The 16,776-nt window shown below is 47.6% G+C and overlaps 1 protein-coding gene across 1 annotated transcript in view; it reads left to right on the top strand.

The window, feature by feature from the left end:
- Positions 1 to 13,781, top strand: part of DGAT2 (diacylglycerol O-acyltransferase 2) — a 60,886-nt gene extending 47,105 nt beyond the window's left edge. The window contains exons 5-8 of the mRNA XM_058185507.1: positions 7,087 to 7,291; positions 9,385 to 9,559; positions 10,071 to 10,273; positions 11,263 to 13,781. Coding sequence (XP_058041490.1) covers positions 7,087 to 7,291; positions 9,385 to 9,559; positions 10,071 to 10,273; positions 11,263 to 11,417 — 738 coding nt within the window. The 3' untranslated portion in view covers positions 11,418 to 13,781. The remainder of the gene's footprint in view (positions 1 to 7,086; positions 7,292 to 9,384; positions 9,560 to 10,070; positions 10,274 to 11,262) is intronic.
- Positions 13,782 to 16,776: the final 2,995 nt, after the last annotated feature.

Raw genomic sequence — 16,776 nt, 5'->3', positions numbered from 1 at the left:
GCAAAAAAATAAATAAATAATGGAACAGAAGTTGCCTTCGGAAGTTGTGGGAGCTTCATCCCTGGAAGCCTTCAAGAAGAGACTGGGCTGCCATCTGTCCGAAATGCTGTAGGGGTCTCCTGCTTGGGCGGCAGGTTGGGCTAGATGACCTCCGAGGTCCCTTCCAACTCTGTTATTCCACCTGATTTCCCTCAACCGATGTCCCCCTTAGCAAACAGAAATTTTTTTGGCCTCGGTTGATGTCTACCTGCGCCAGGGACAAAACGTGTTGGTGTTTGGAGAATACAGAACGTCCCCTGAACGGTGCAAGGGGTGGATAGTGAGTTTATCTCCGACATTTGTCCATGGCGCTGAGACCTCTCCGTGGCTTCAGATAGCTACAAAGCGGGCCGCTGAGCATGTGCCAGGCGGCTGGGACAATTCAGCGAGAGCACGTCCTTTCCTCCCCCCCCCAACTCCTTATTGTTCACGAAAGTTGCACGTGGTGGACAGCTGGTCGCGCCCGGTGCCAAGGACCAAAGGTTACACATCGGGCCTGTTTGCTAACTTCTGGAGATAAAATATCTCCGGGGAGTGAAGCAATGGCTCTTTCCAGCCCGTATGTAGATTTCCAGTTTGCAGGGAACCAGGGAGGGAGGGGATCCAGAGGGATCCACCTCCAATTTGACAGCCTTCCGAGGAAGAAGTGAGAAGTAGCCAAGTGGCCTCTGATCTCTTGGACCTTTTGGGTCTCCGAAGGAGATCGAGCTGCCCATGGAAAGTGATGACGGTTATTTTGGTAAACAGGTTTTGTGTGTGTGTGTGTGTGAACAGGAGATTCAGCTGGGGAATGAATTCCTGAGTTGTCATCGTGCTAAGTTGTTAAACCACCGGGGAGTGTCCATCCTCCGAAACGGAATTTTATTTTTGCTTCTTTATGGATAGCCCGTCTTGATTATGGTTTTGATAAACAACTCGAGACGGCGAACGTATGTAATATTCCTTCCGCCTTCTGTTTCCCCCTACCAGAACAGCCCTGTGAAGTGGGCTGGGCTGAGACAGAGTGACTGGCCCAAAGTTACCAAGCTGGTTTTTCATATCTAAAGCAGGACTAGAACTCACCGTCTCCTGGCGATTGGCACAAAGTCCCTCCAGTCGGCATTCGTGTGCCTAATGTGGGATTAGAACTCATCATCTCCTGGGGATGGTCCCAAGATCACTCAACTGGCTTTCATGCGTAAGGCAGGGCTAGAACTCACCGTTTCCTGATGATTGGTCCAAAGTCACCCAGTTGTATGGCTAAGGTGGGACTAGAACTCACTGTCTCCTGATGATTGGTCCAAAGTCACCCAGTTGTATGGCTAAGGTGGGACTAGAATTCACTGTCTCCTGATGATTGGTCCAAAGTCACCCAGTTGTATGGCTAAGGTGGGACTAGAACTCACTGTCTCCTGATGATTGGCCCAAAGTCACCCAGTGTTATGGTCCACCAGCAGCCGGTGGAGCTAGCAGCAGAGTCGGACAGTGAGGAGGCTAGGGAGGACCATGGGCCAGTGCTGGGGTCAGGGGAAGGCCCAGATGAGGGCTCTGCATCAGAGGCAGAGATGAGGCCAGGACCATCTGGGAGCGATGTGCGGACTCCGTAGCCTCCAGAGGCGGACAGCAGAGAGGCAGAGGAACAGGAGGAGCCTGTTCCTAATGCACGCATGCGAAGAGCTGACAGAAGACAAGAGCAGCTCAAGCAAAAAGGACGACTCGGGAGTAAGGCCAGAAGATGATTGGCCCCTCCTATAAGGCTTAAAAGAGCAGCAAGAGCTCTTGGGCTCTTTATAGGAAAGCAACATTGCTACAATTGTTTCTTGTCAGTGTCTGCTGTTTCTGAACTTTGTGGGGGTTTTGCCAAGAAAAGCCTTTGGCAGGATGCCAAAGAAGACAAAGATTTGTGATAAGGCCGAAGGACTTTTTCTGAAGGACTTTGTTTTGGACTTAATTTGGACTAAGCTAGGAATGAAGTAATTCCCAGCTTTTATAATAAAATACGTTTGTTTAGGACTGATTGTATCTGGTAATAACTACTTGGGCCTAGGTCACAACACCCAGTTGCATGGCTAAGGCGGAACTAGAACTCACCGGCTCCTGGTGTTTGCCTCAAAGTCACTCCCTGGCTTTCATGCCTAAGGAGGGACTAGAACTCACCGGCTCCTGGTGATTGGCCCAAAGTCCCCCAGTCAGCATTCATGTGCCTAATGTGGGACTAGAACTCACCGTCTCCTGGTGATGGTCCCAAGATCACTCAACTGGCTTTCATGTGTAAGGCAGGACTAGAACTCACTGTCTCCTGATGATTGGCCCAAAGTCACTCAGTTGAATGGCTAAGGCAGGACTAGAACTCACCGCCTTCAGGTGATTGGCTCAAAGTCACCCAGTTGGTTTTCATGCATAAGGTGGGACTAGAATTCACCTTCTCCTGGTGAATCCAGTTTTTCTCTAGGTTTGCTAGTAAAGGCCCCTCCTTCCAGGGATATAATACAAATTAAGATGTCTTCAAATGTCTCTCTATGCTTTGAGGACTTTTTGGTGGGAAAATGTAGATATTTAAACAAGAATGATCACAGAGATCAGGTTGAAAAAAATTGTAAGGAACAAATCCGATGGAGCAGGGAACTTTTCCTCTGGTCGAACAGAAGGAGGAGAAGCCAACCGATTCCTCCAGGTTGGTTTGGTCTGAGCGTCTGTCTTCCTTTCCTGGCCTTTAAGCTCCAGGAGCTGAAGGGTGAAATTAGAGAGCCTTGTGAATTCTTACGCTTTGTAAACTGAGATCGCGTTGCTATGCTGTCATTTAGATCCATCCTTCCTTCCTTCCTTCCTTCCTTCCTTCCTTCCTTCCTTCCTTCCTTCCTTCCTTCCTTCCTTCCTTCCTTCCTTCCTTCCTTCTTCCTTCCTCCTCCTCCCTCCTTTCCTTCCTTCCTTCCTTCCTCCTCCTTTCTTTCTTCTTCCTTCCTCCTCCTTCCTCCTTTCCTTCCTTCCTTCTTCCTTCCTTCTTCCTTCCTTCCTTCCTTCCTTCCTTCCTTCCTTCCTTCCTTCCTTCCTCCTCCCTCCTTCCTCCTTTCCTTTCCTTCCTTCCTTTCTCTCTTCCTCCTTCTTCCCTTCCTTTCTTCCCTTCCCTCTTCCCTTCCCTTTCCTTCCCTCCCTCCCTTCCTCCCTCCTTTCTTTTCTCTCTTCTTCCTTCTTCCCTTCCTTCCTTCCTTCCTTCCTCCCTTCCTTCCTCCCTCCTTTCCTTTCTCTCTTCTCTCTTCTTCCCTTCCTTTCTTCCCTCCCTTCCCCCTTTCCTTTCCTTCCCTTCCCTTCCCTTCCCTTTTTCCTTCCTTCCTTCCTTCCTGATCATACTTGCTGGAAAGCCTAGGTCAAATGCTGGAATGTTCTCTCTCCTCCTTCACTCAGAGGAAGAGGGGATGAAATAGAGCAGAGAAACCAGTTTTGTTGGATTAGAAGTAGCTTTCTGTGAAAGAGACCAAGGAATGAATGTAAAAGGAACATCAGATGCAGTCCGGTGGTGAGAAAAGGGAGGCCCTACTACACAAAGGTGAGAAAAACAAAACGCACAGGTACAGAATAGGTGCTACCTGGCTCAAGAGCAATGGCTGGGAGAGGGATCCAACCTCTTAAATATGAGCCAGATGGTACTTAAGCACGAGTGATTCTCAGCGGTTGATGAGGATCTAAACAATGAAAATTGTATTCAACAGTAACGCTGGGAAAAGTTTACACAGGATGGTCGCTTACCAACATAGCTATCGATTTGGTTCGAAAATTAACTTCCATTTGAAAAGCAGGTGCGTTATAATCCACTGGGAGCAAAAGCGACTTCCAATTTCCTGCCGGCTTCCCCACCGACGTTGCTTGTGGGACGCTGGGAGGGACTGTTGGAAATCACAATTGCGCGAGGGAAGGGCCAGTGCAGTAGCCAGAACTTTGCAGATAAAAGTGTGTAAAAGGGATGTGAACATGGTGAAAATTTCCAATTTACAGGAGTAAAAGCTCCCGGATATTTTATTTATACTTTAAGGTAGTGGATTTGAGGCAGGGGTGAAACCCAGCAGGTTCTGGAGAACCGGTAGCGGAAAATTTGAGTAGTTCGGAGAACCGGCAAATGCCACTTCCGGCTGGTCCCAGAGTGGGGAGGGAATGGGGATTTTGCAGTATCCTTCTGCCACGCCCACCAAGCCACGCCCACCAAGCCACGCCCACAGAACCGGTAGTAAAAAAAAATTGGATTTCACCGCTGATTTGAGGTAGTTTGATTCAAAAATTACTCCACTGTTTCGGTTAATTGGAGGGGGACAAACCCTCGATTTACAAGTGTTCATTTAGTGACAGTTTGAAACTACAGGACTGAAAAAAATGATTTATGACCATTTTTCACACTTACGACCGTTACGGCATCCTCGTCGTCAGCTGATCCACATTCAGACGCATGGCAACGGACTCGTATTTATGACGGTTGCAACATCCTGGGGGGGGGTCACATGATCCCCTTTTGCGACCTTCGGACAAGCAAAGTCAAATGGGGAAGCCAGATTCACTTAACAACCGGCTTACTAGTTTAACGACTGCAGGGATTCACTGAACAACTGTGGCGAGGAAGGTCGTAAAATGGGGCAAAACTCACAAAAGCCTTATCCCTTATCCATGGAAATTTGGGGCTCAAATGGTGGTCGTAAGTTGAGGATGAATCCGGGATATATTACGCATTCTTTAAATTAGTGGATTTAGGTACCTTTATGTATATAAGAGCCGGGGTGGGGGGGCGCAGTGGTTAAAGTGCAGTACTGCAGGCTACTTCTGCTGACTGCCGGCTGCCTGCAATTTGGCGATTCAAATCTCACCAGACTCAAGGTTGACTCAGCCCTCCATCCTTCCGAGGTGGTTAAAATGAGGACCCAGATTGTTGGGAGCAAAAGGCTGACTCAGAAGGAAGGAAGGAAGGAAGGAAGGAAGGAAGGAAGGAAGGAAGGAAGGAAGGAAGATAGATGGCACAGTGGTTAGAATGAAGTAATTCACTGCTCACTACCCGCAATTCGATCCTGACCAGCTCAAGGTTGACTCAGCCTTCCATCCTTCCGAGGTGGTTAAAATGAGGACCCAGATTGTTGGGAGCAAAAGGCTGACTCTATAAACCGCTTAGAGAGGGCTGTAAAAGCACTGTGAAGCGGTATATAAGTCTAAGTGCTATTGGGAAGGAAGGAAGAAGGAAGATGGAAGGATAAAAGGAAGGTAGGAAGGAAGATGGATGGAAGGAAGGAAGATGGAAGGAAGATGGAAGGAAGGAAGGAAGGAAGGAAGGAAGGAAGGAAGGAAGGAAGGAAGGAAGGAAGGAAGGAAGGAAGATAGATAGATGGCACAGTGGTTAGAATGAAGTAATTCACTGCTCACTACCCGCAATTCGATCCTGACCAGCTCAAGGTTGACTCAGCCTTCCATCCTTCCGAGGTCGGTAAAATGAGGACCCAGATTGTTGGGGGCAAGAGGCTGACTCTGTAAACCGCTTAGAGAGGGCTTTAAAGCACTGTGAACTGGTATATAAGTCTAAGTGCTATTGGGAAGGAAGGAAGGAAGATGGAAGGATAAAAGGAAGGTAGGAAGGAAGATGGACGGAAGGAAGGAAGGAAGGAAGAAAGGAAGGATAAAAGGATGGAAGGAAGATGGAAGGAAGGAAGGAAGGAAGGAAGGAAGGAAGGAAGGAAGGAAGGAAGGAAGGAAGATAGATGGCACAGTGGTTAGAATGAAGTAATTCACTGCTCACTACCTGCAATTCGATCCTGACCAGCTCAAGGTTGACTCAGCCTTCCATCCTTTCCAAGGTCGGTAAAATGAGGACCCAGATTGTTGGGGGCAAGAGGCTGACTCTGTAAACCGCTTAGAGAGGGCTTTAAAGCACTGTGAACTGGTATATAAGTCTAAGTGCTATTGGGAAGGAAGGAAGGAAGGAAGGAAGATGGAAGGATAAAAGGAAGGTAGGAAGGAAGATGGACGGAAGGAAGGAAGGAAGGAAGAAAGGAAGGATAAAAGGATGGAAGGAAGATGGAAGGAAGGAAGGAAGGAAGGAAGGAAGGAAGGAAGGAAGGAAGATAGATAGATGGCACAGTGGTTAGAATGAAGTAATTCACTGCTCATTACCTGCAATTCGATCCTGACCAGCTCAAGGTTGACTCAGCCTCCCATCCTTTCCAAGGTCAGTAAAATGAGGACCCAGATTGTTGGGGGCAAGAGGCTGACTCTGTAAACCGCTTAGAGAGGGCTGGAAAAGCACTGTGAAGCGATATATAAGTCTAAGTGCTATTGGGAAGGAAGGAAGGAAGATGGAAGGATAAAAGGAAGGTAGGAAGGAAGATGGACGGAAGGAAGGAAGGAAGGAAGATGGAACGATAAAAGGAAGGAAGGAAGGATAAAAGGAAGGAAGAAGGAAGGAAGGAAGGAAGGAAGGAAGGAAGATGGCACAGTGGTTAGAATGCAGTAATTCACTGCTCACTGCCAGCAGTTCAATCCTGACCAGCTCAAGGTTGACTCAGCCTTCCATCCTTCTGAGGTGGGTAAAATGAGGACCCAGATTGTTGCGGGCAAGAGGCTGGCTCTGTAAACCGCTTAGAGAGGACTGGAAAGCATTGTAAAGCGGTATATAAGTCTAAGTGCTATTGGGAAGGAAAGGAAGGAGCCGTAGTGGTACAGTGGTTAGAATGCAGAATTGCAGACAAGCTCTGCCCACAGCCAGGAGTTCGATCTTGACCAGCTCAAGGTTGACTCAGCCTTCCATCATTTCCGAGGTTGGCAAAATGAGGATTCAAATCGTTGTGGGCGATAGGCTGACTCTGTGAACCGTTTAGAGAGGGCTGGAAAGCACTGTAAAGCGGTATATAAGTCTAAGTACTAACTAGTTAGTGTACTTAAGTTAGTGGATTTGAAATAGCTTGATTTAAAAAATCGGTCCAGTCTAATGCACTTTGTATTAAGTGGAGAGTACAGACAGACAGGATAGTGTATAATATATGTGTTTGTGTATATGTGTGTGTGTGTTTTCAATTTAACCCCTTCCCTTCTCTCCTTCCCCAGATGATCAAAACCCACAACCTGGCCCCCAACCGGAATTACATTTTTGGCTACCACCCGCATGGAATCATGTCCCTGGGTGCCTTCTGCAACTTTAGCACTGAGGCTACAGGAGTGAGCCAGATCTTCCCCGGGATACGTCCGTACGTCACTACCCTCACGGGAAACTTCAGGTGGCCCATTCTCAGGGACTACTTGATGACTGGAGGTAAGGAATGAAAACCCGCTTTGGGTTGTCGAGCGATGCAGTTTGTCTTGGGAGGAAAGCAGAGGTGAAATGCTGCCAGCTTGGACCGGTTCTCCCGAATTGGTAGTAAAAAATGCTACCAGTTCGGGCGGACCGGTATTTCCGACAATCAGCTGCGACGCCCGATTTATATTAGCTAAAATTGTTGGATTTCCTGCTTTCTAGCTAATCTAAATCGCGTGGCACAGCGGATTCCCCCATCCTCACTGTTCTACTTACCTTTGAAGACCCTAAAGGCTTCATGTGTTGGATCTTCTAAGGCAAGAGTCTCCAACCGTGGCAACTTTAAGGCCTGTGGGCTTCAATTCCCAGAATTCCCCAGCCGGCCGGCCAGCATGGCTGGCTGGGGAATTCTGGGAGTTGAAGTCCACAAGTCTTAAAAGTTGCCAGAGTTGGAGATCCCTTGTTGTAGAACTTGGAACTTTCCTAAAAGGACTGCGACGTCCAAAAAGGTTTGGAGGAAAGGAAGGAAAAAAAAAAGTTGGAACCAGCAACCGGCTGTCCTTGGTTGTTCTTGGGAAGAAAATAAAGCAAAAAGAGTTTTGGAGTGGTTAGAAAATAGAAAGACTTGAAAGCGAAAGACACAATCCAGAAGAACAACGGCAAAACCGTTTTTGATACCAGGAAAACTGCACGGATAATTGAGCTTGGCTGAAAGTCCTCGGTGCTCTCTGAACTCTGAAGTTGATTTCTCGCAGACGTTTCATGACCCAACTCAGTAACATCATCAGTGTTAGAAGGCAGTGAGGTTTGTGGAGAGGAGGAGGAAGAGGAGGAAGAGGAGGAGGAAAAGGAGGAGGAGGAGGAGGAGGAAGAGGAGGAGGAAGAGGAGGAGGAGGAGGAGGAAGTGGTGGTGACGGCAGAAGAGGACTGTGGAGTCCTTAGTGCTCTCTGAGCTTGGTGGTTTTCTTGTGGACGTTTCCTTACCAAACTAGGTAACATCATCAGTGTTAGAAGGGAGTGGAGTTTGCAGAGAGGAGGAGGAGGAGGAGGAGGGGGAGGAGGAGGAGGAAGACAATGGGGGTCCTTGGTGCTCCCTGAGCTTGGTTGTTTTCTGGCAGACGTTTCATTACCCAGCTAGGTAACATCATCAGCTGAGCTCCAATTGAGGGAGATTGTTTTTCTGGATAAACTTTTTAAAATGCCATGTAATGCCCTTAATGCTGCAGCAGGTGGCAGCACTTGCCATCCTCGGCTGATCTTTAAAAAGCCAGAGAGAGGGAAATGTGTTTAAATATTTCCAGGAAGGGCTTATTTTCAGGGGGGCTTATTTTTGGGGGAGGGATTATTATAGCGCATGCGCTCAAAAGCCCGATTGGGCTTATTATCAGGGGAGGTCTTATTTTCGGGTAAACACAGTAGTCCTCCACTTAGAGCGGTTCGTTTAGTGACCGATCAACATTCATGCGAGTTTTGCTCCGTTTTTCCATCTTTCTTACTGCACTTGAGTTAGTAACACGGTCGTTAAGTGAATCTTGACTCCCCATTGACTTTGCTTGTCAAAAGGTTGCAAAAAACAAAACAAAACCCGATCACATGACCCCGGGACACTGCAACCGTCATAAAGAGGAGCCAGTTGCCAAACGTTCAGAGTTTGATTATGTGACCTTTGTGTGTTGCAATGGTCGTATGTGTGAAATAGGGTCATGGATCACTTTTTTCAGTGCAATTGTAACTTCAAGCAGTCATTAAATGAATGGTTGTAAGTTGAAGACATGGTCGTAAGTGTGAGAAAGGGCCATAAGTCACTTTCTTCAGTGCCGTTGTGACTTCAAACGGTCACTAAATGAATGGTTGTAAGTTGAAGACATGGTCGTAAGTGTGAGAAAGGGCCATAAGTCACTTTCTTCAGTGCCGGTGTGACTTCAAACGGTCACTAAATGAATGGTTGTAAGTTGAAGACATGGTCGTAAGTGTGAGAAAGGGCCATAAGTCACTTTCTTCAGTGCCGTCGTGACTTCAAACGGTCACTAAATGAATTGGTTGTAAGTCGAGGACTGCCTATGTTTCCTTTTTCTTCCCCCTAAAGGTCCTTTTTCTCTCTTAATGTCCAGGTCTCTGCCCCGTGAACCGCAACACCATAGACTACCTCCTGTCCCAAAACGGCACCGGCAACGCGGTCGTCATTGTGGTGGGGGGCGCTGCGGAGTCCTTGAATTGTGCCCCGGGAAAAAACTGTGTGACTCTGAAGCACCGAAAGGGGTTTGTGAAGCTGGCATTAAGACATGGGTAAGGAGAACGAAGGGCCCTCATTTGCCTCCCTTTCGACCAATTACTAGGAGACTGAGAGTTCTAGTCTGAACTTTCTAGATCTGAAAGGCAGCTGGGTGACTTTGAACCAATTACTAGGAGACTGAGAATTCTAGTCCCGCCTTAGGCATGAAAGCCGGCTGGGTAACTTTGGACCAATTACTAGGAGTCTGAGAATTCTAGTCCCGCCTTAGGCATTAAAGCCGGCTGGGTAACTTTGAACGAATTACTAAGAGACTGCGAGTTCTAGTCCCGCCTTAGGCATGAAAGCCGACTGGGTGACTTTGGGCCAGTCATTCTCTCTCAGGGCAACCCACCTCACAGGATTGTTGTTTTGGGGGAAAACAGGAGAAGGAAAGGATGTTGGATATGTACACGCTTTCTTGAGTTATTCGTAAAATTAATAAAGGTGGGCTACAAATAAAAGAAAGATGAGGAAGCTGCTTCTCTCTTTGCAATTCTAACCGTGGTTTTGTATTTTCTTCTCCAGGGCCGACCTGGTCCCCATTTATTCATTTGGGGAGAACGAAGTCTTCAAGCAGATCATTTTTGAAGAGGGAACCTGGTGCAGATGGGTGCAGAAGAAATTGCAGAAGTATATTGGCGTGGCTCCGTGCATCTTCCACGGACGAGGGGTCTTCTCCTCCAACAGCTGGGGGTTGGTGCCTTACGCCAGGCCCATCACGACCGTCGGTAAGTGGGGAAAGAGGGAGTCCTTGTGTTCGACAGAGGAGAATGTTTGTAGCTCGGGGTTGAACGGCAGGGTTCTTGGCGCGCTCTGAGCTTGGTTGTTTTCTTGTAGACATTTCATTACCAAATTAGGTAACATCTTCAGTGCTAGAAGGGAGTGGGATTTGGGGAGAGGAGGAGGAGGAGGAAGAGGAGGAGGAGGAGGAGGAGGAGGAGGAGGATTCTGGAGTCCTTGGGACTCTCTGAGCTTGGTTGTTTTCTTGTAGACATTTCATTACCAAATTAGGTAACATCTTCAGTACTAGAAGGGAGTGGGATTTGGGGAGAGGAGGAGGAGGAGGAGGAGGAGGAGGAGGAGGAGGAGGATTCTGGAGTCCTTGGGACTCTCTGAGCTTGGTTGTTTTCTTGTAGACATTTCATTACCAAATTAGGTAACATCTTCAGTACTAGAAGGGAGGGTGGGTTTGTGGAGAATGAGAAAAGGAGGAGGAGGAGGAGGAGGAGGAGGAGGAGAAGGAGGAGGAGGGGGAGGAGGAGGAGGAGGAGGAGGAGGAGGAGGAGGAGAATGATTCTGGAGTCCTTGGGACTCTCTGAGCTTGGTTGTTTTCTTGTAGACATTTCATTACCAAATTAGGTAACATCTTCAGTACTAGAAGTGGTTGGCCCAAAGTCACCCAGCTGCCTTTCAGATCTAGAAAAGGAGGAGGAGGAGGAGGAGGAGGAGGAGGAGGAGGAGGAGGAGGAGGAGGAGGAGGAGGAGAAGGAGGAGGATTGTGGGATCCTTGCTGCTCTCTGAGTTTGGTTGTTTTCTTGCAGACATTTCATTACCAAACTAGGTAACATCATCAGTGCAAGTAGGCGATGACGGGGTTTGCTCGTATTCTAGTGCGATTCTAGTAAATTATCAACCGAGAGGAAACCCACTTTAGGGGCCTAAAAGCGATCTTTCCACGCGCGATCTGTCACGTCCCTTCCTCTCCTTTGCCTTCCAGTCGGCGAGCCCATCACCGTTCCCAAAACCGACAACCCGTGCCAGAAAGAGATCGACTTCTATCACAACCTGTACGTGCAGTCTCTGGCGAGGCTCTTCGAGAAGCACAAGACGAAATTCGGCCTGTCGGAGACGGAGACCCTGGAGATCAACTGACGGCACCCGCGCCACGACGCTGCCTTGGGGGGTCTTTCAATTTGCTGGTGGGCTTGGAAAAACCGGCGCCGAAAGAGGCTCTTACTGCCACAGTCCTTCTTGTTTTGTCTTCTGCTGTATGGAATTGGGGGAAACCGAAGCATGGATGTGTAGAGAAGATAAAGGAATATTGTCTAAATATTCAAATATTAGATCTCTCTAGAGCCCGTGTATGGTTCGGCTGCTGACAGAGCCGCCTTGCCCCCTTAAAGAGGTCGGGAATCCCCTCATCCCACCTCAAATCTCCAAGGTCAGCCATTTCCTTTTCCCCTTCCGCTGCTATTCAGGGATGCACAAACGAAGCCACCATCTTTACAGGCCACCATCTGTGCAAGAGACGAACGGAGCCTTTTCTCTGCACGACGCAGGAACTTGGTCTCCGACTTGTGACGTGCCGTAGCGGCTCCTCCTGAGAGGGGAAACGCAGGGAAATGGATAAGAAACGGGGAAGAAAGGCGATGCAAATTGGAGCTGCGCTACCCTCCCGATATCTGTATTTCAGAGAGTCTCTGTTGTGACCCAGGCCCAAGTAGGTAGTAGGAAACTCAGTCCGTGAAAAAAACAAACAAACTTCATTCGAACAGCTGAGAATTACTTCATTCCCAGCGCCGTTCAACTCAAATTAAAGCAAATTCCTCCCAATACAAATTCCTCAGTCCTCCCGCAAACCTTGGTCCAATTAGGCAAACTGCCAAAGGCCTTTCTTGGCAAACGTTCAGAAGTCACAAAAATAAATGCAAGACGTAGACGAAGCAGAAGACGAAGCTACCAACATTGTTTTCCGGCAAAGCTCAAACGCCATTGCTAGTCTGTTTTAAGCCTTATGGGAGGGGCCAATCATCTCTTGGCCTTACTCCCGAGTTGTCCTTTTTGCTTGAGCTGCTCTTGCCTTCTGGCAGCTCTTCTCATGTGTGCATTAGGAACAGGCTCCTCCTGTTCCTCTGCCTCACTACTGTCAGGCTCTGGAGGCTCTGGAGTCCGCACCTCACTCCCCGATGGCCCTGGCCCCACCTCAGCCTCCGACTCCATTGCCAGCTCTGGAAGCTGCTGACGGACCACAACAGTCTCTGGAGGCTCTGGAGTCCGTACCTCACTCCCCGATGGCCCTGGCCCCACCTCAGCCTCATCGCTGTCCGACTCTGTTGCCAGCTCTGTAGGCTGCTGACGGACCACAACAGTCTCTTCCGATGGTATGATTTCTACGTTAAGTATCCAAATTAGGTTTAGGGTAGCCATTTTGGAAAGAAACTCCTCCAAATATCACCCCTAATCTCAGGAAATCCGAAATTATAGCTGGTCCATTTGTATCGTTTGCAACTCTTGGGCTCCTCACCAGTAGTGGGTTCCTCTTACCGTTGCTTCCGATTTGGAAGCGGGGGTGCGCGCATGCACAGAACATCCGTGAGGTGGGTGGGCGGAGCCTCCTGCTGTCGTCGCTACCGGTTCACCCGAACCGGGGGAAACCAGTTGAAACTCACCACTGCTCCTCCCAGATCTCCATAAACTACCCATCATTCCTTGCTTTTAAAAGAAGCGCTCTTCGCAACCCAGGTCTTATCTGCCTTTAGAATCGCGTGCTGTCTCATGTGTCGATCCTTCTCGTACAGGTCCTCGCCTTACGACCCAACGTGGAGCCCCAGATTTCCGTGCCTGGGGCAAGACGGCGGCGAAGGGAGTTTTGCCCCGTTTTACGGCCAGAGGTGTGAAGTGAAATCGCAGCCGTCGTTAAGTTAGTCACTTAAAGGCAGTCTGGCTTCCCCCTCCCCCATGCTTGTCAGAAGGTCGCAAAAGGGGATCACGTAATCCCCGGGACACTGCGACCGTCATAAATATGAGCCAGTTGCCAAGTGTCCGAATTTCCCGACACAACAATCTTATTGGTGGAACAGCTTCTCTCCGGAAGTTGTGGGTTCTCCATCACCAGAGGTTTCCAAAAATAGAATAGAATAGAATAGAATTTATTGGCCAAGTGTGATTGGACACACAAGGAATTTGTCTTGGTGCATATGCTCTCAGTGTACATAAAAGAAAAAATACCTTCATCAAAGTAAAACAAGGCTGGACAACTATTTGACCAGGATGATATAAGGGGGTTGAACAGGAGGTTGGATTAGAACAATGGTGGGATTCAGCCGGTTCGGGCAAACCGGTAGTTAAATTGCTGGCTGGCCCCTCCCCTCCCCGCCCCTTCCAGGAGTCCCCATGTGGCCCGTTTGCACTTCTAGGAGGCTGCAGGGAGGCCTTTCAGGTCTAAAACGGAGCGCAGGGGGGCGGTGTGTCCTCCCGCGGGCCGTTTTTTGCTTCCACACGGGTGCAGGAGGCCAAGTGCTAACTGTCACACATCCCTGGCCACACCCATCATGGCCACGCCCACCCCGCTGGTCATTCGGGCAGAGAACCGGTTGTTAAATGTTCTAAATCAGGGGTCTCGAACCTTGGCAACTTTTAAGACTTGTGGACTTCAACTCCCAGAGTTCTGGCTGAGGAACTCTGGGAGTTGAAGTCCACAAGCCTTATAGTTGCCAAGGTTGGAGACCCCTGTTCTATATCACGTGCAGGGTTTTTAGAAGCTAGACTTAAACCAAACGCATTTCATTTTTGGCATCGTGACACCGTTTTCAATTACGACATGGAAATGTAAGAAGTCCTGCCTCAATGAGGCGGGAAGGGAATTCAACACCACCTATCCCCAATTTATAATATAGTCCTTTTGGCTGTTCCAAGAAGATCCCTCACCTCTGATTCAGGTGACCCTGAGGTCACAGATAAAACCACCACAACTCTCAGAGAGCGTTGAGACCAGTTGACTGCACAGAAACACAATCTTTCCATCGTTCCCCCTCCCACCGACTAATCTCAACTTTCCATAACTCTCCGTCCATCTCCCACACCATCCCATACCACTGATGAAGCTTCCAGGTTAGGAAGGGAAATGTCTTCTTGTTCCTCAAAAACAAAAAACAAAAAGTCCAGCTGCCTTTTCAAGAATTAAAACAAACAAAGGGATCGAGCCGTTCTCTCTTTTCGCCTTTCTCTCACTTATCATAATTCAGGGATGGAGATCTGCTTTTTTAAAAAGTTTTTTGGGCGTTTGTAAAGTGTGCAAAACTTCAGCCAGGATGCTGTATAAACAATTTACTGTCCGATAGGTTTCATTTTTTTCCCCTAGTTGTCCATCCATTAAAATGAGAGGCCAACCTGTGCCCCCCTGCCCCAAGTCACCCTATGTCGTGTCCCACTCCTCCTCTGACGGCCGGGTCGGGGAAGTCCGTATCAAGCGTGCCTCTGCAGCTCTGCCAAAGTCCTATCAGAGTTCTCAAGGCAGGCAGAAGACCAGGAAGTGACTTCAGCAATCCAAGGTAGACTTTGCCTGACTCAGGGAATGCCAGAAAGCAGATCCGTTATATAGGCCATGGGGTGTGGCTCCATGACTCAGCATTTATCCAGGCCTGCCCCTCCCTTCCTTTTGCTGACGTCTCCTCTCCATTCTCCGGAAGCGTGGATCTATCCATTGCATCGTTTCGTCTCCAGCTGTTGGTAATCCCAGCTCGTGGCTGGCTTCAGGCGCACATGCTATCGGAGGGAGGTTTGTTTGTTCGGTTTGTCTGGGCATGGTGCCAGGGCTGGGGGCTGGAGGCATGCCAGGACATTCTTCAGCACTATCAGCGTCCGGCAGGAGATAAGAGGGGCCCGGCTGCGGCGGGGGGAACGAGCGAGGCACAACACCCTAAGATTGCTCTTTCCAAATTCAATTGCAAAAGAAGCCAAATTTTCGCACTACGGTTTCAAGAGCTGGGAAAGGCGAGGCGAAGGAGGGTTTTTAAGGGGTGCCAAAAAAATGGGCAGAGAAGCTGCTTTCTTGAGCGGTTCGGCCAGGCCTTAAAAATATTTCCCTTTATTTAAAGGCATATACTGTAGAAACGTTCCTTTGCGATGTTTGCCAGCCAGCTAAGAAACGAGAATTTAATCCAGATGGAACTTTGGGAGAAAACTTTTGGGCTTACCAGTAACTTTGGTAATTTTTTTAAAAGAATGCAGAAATGATGATATCAAGGTTTCCTGCTCTGGGCAGGGGATTGGACTAGAAGACCTCCAAGTTCCCTTCTCCTATTCTATTCTATTCTATTCTATTCTATTCTATTCTATTCTATTCTATTCTATTCTATCCCATCCCATCCCATCCCATCCCATCCCATCCCATCCCATCCCATCCCATTCTATTCTACTCTACTCTATTCTGTTATTCTATTTTATTCTTATTTCTTATTCTATTCTATTCTATTCTATTCTATTCTATTCTATTCTATTCTATTCTATTCTATTCTTTATTCTTATCCCATTCCATTCTTTGCTGTTCTTATTCTATCCCATCCCATCCCAGTCTCCATTCCATTTTAGATTGATGTATATATGCTACTTATCCGGTCTAATGTATTTCCTATTTCGAAATGTTTACATGTTGACTGAAGCTTTGTAGATGAATATATTCAGAGCCAATCATGCTGACATGTTAACATATGTTTAAATGTTTTTGCACTATTGTTATGTTTTAACCCTTAGCCTTCAATATTTTAATTGCCAATGATGACGGAAGCTATAGATGTGCCTTTGTGTAATGCAGGTTTTTTTCTCCCCAAACTTGGCCACTTTAAGGTGTCTGAACTTCAACTTCTAGAATTCCCCAGCCAGCATTTAAGTCTGGACATCTTAAAAGTCACGTTTGAAAAACACTGCTGTAATGCAAAAAACCCAGGGGCTTAATTCATTTCTAAGGTTGTCTGATCCTGACCATGCTACATATATAGTCATTTAGAAAAATTAGACTGCTGCAGTCTGTAGACATTTCATGGAGTAGACTGAACATAGGGTTGGGCGGGAAGATTTTGTATAAATTTATAGAAATAAACATTAAACAAAAACACACTGGTTTACTGATTGTTCTTTTCTTGGATTTGTTCTCAAGACGTTTGGCCAGTAAGCAACATTCTGCAGAGTGCAGAAAAGTGAAAAAAATAGAAATAAAGCAAAGATAATAAAAAAATAAAGATGCCTAAATTGAGTTTACGCCAACAGAATTTATTATATCTCACCAGTTTTCCAGCCATCTCTGCTTCAACTGTGTTGATATAGCTCTTCATACATTATTCTTTAAGCATTTTAATTTTTGTTGAGGCTGGCATCCAGCGACAACCTCCTCGTCTTCCCCTTAAGCCAGGTTTTTCATTTTTTTAACTGCAAGCTTTTGCACTTCATTCTTCATTAATTTTATCCAATCAAGCCATCTTAAAAAAGAATTGTTCTTTAAAAATTGAGAAGATGG

Source organism: Ahaetulla prasina, chromosome 5 (genome assembly GCF_028640845.1).
Source record: "Ahaetulla prasina isolate Xishuangbanna chromosome 5, ASM2864084v1, whole genome shotgun sequence".
NCBI classification, from domain to species: Eukaryota; Metazoa; Chordata; class Lepidosauria; order Squamata; family Colubridae; genus Ahaetulla; species Ahaetulla prasina.
The sequence above is the reverse complement of the archived record's forward strand: the minus strand, read 5'-3'. Positions and strand labels throughout refer to the sequence as shown.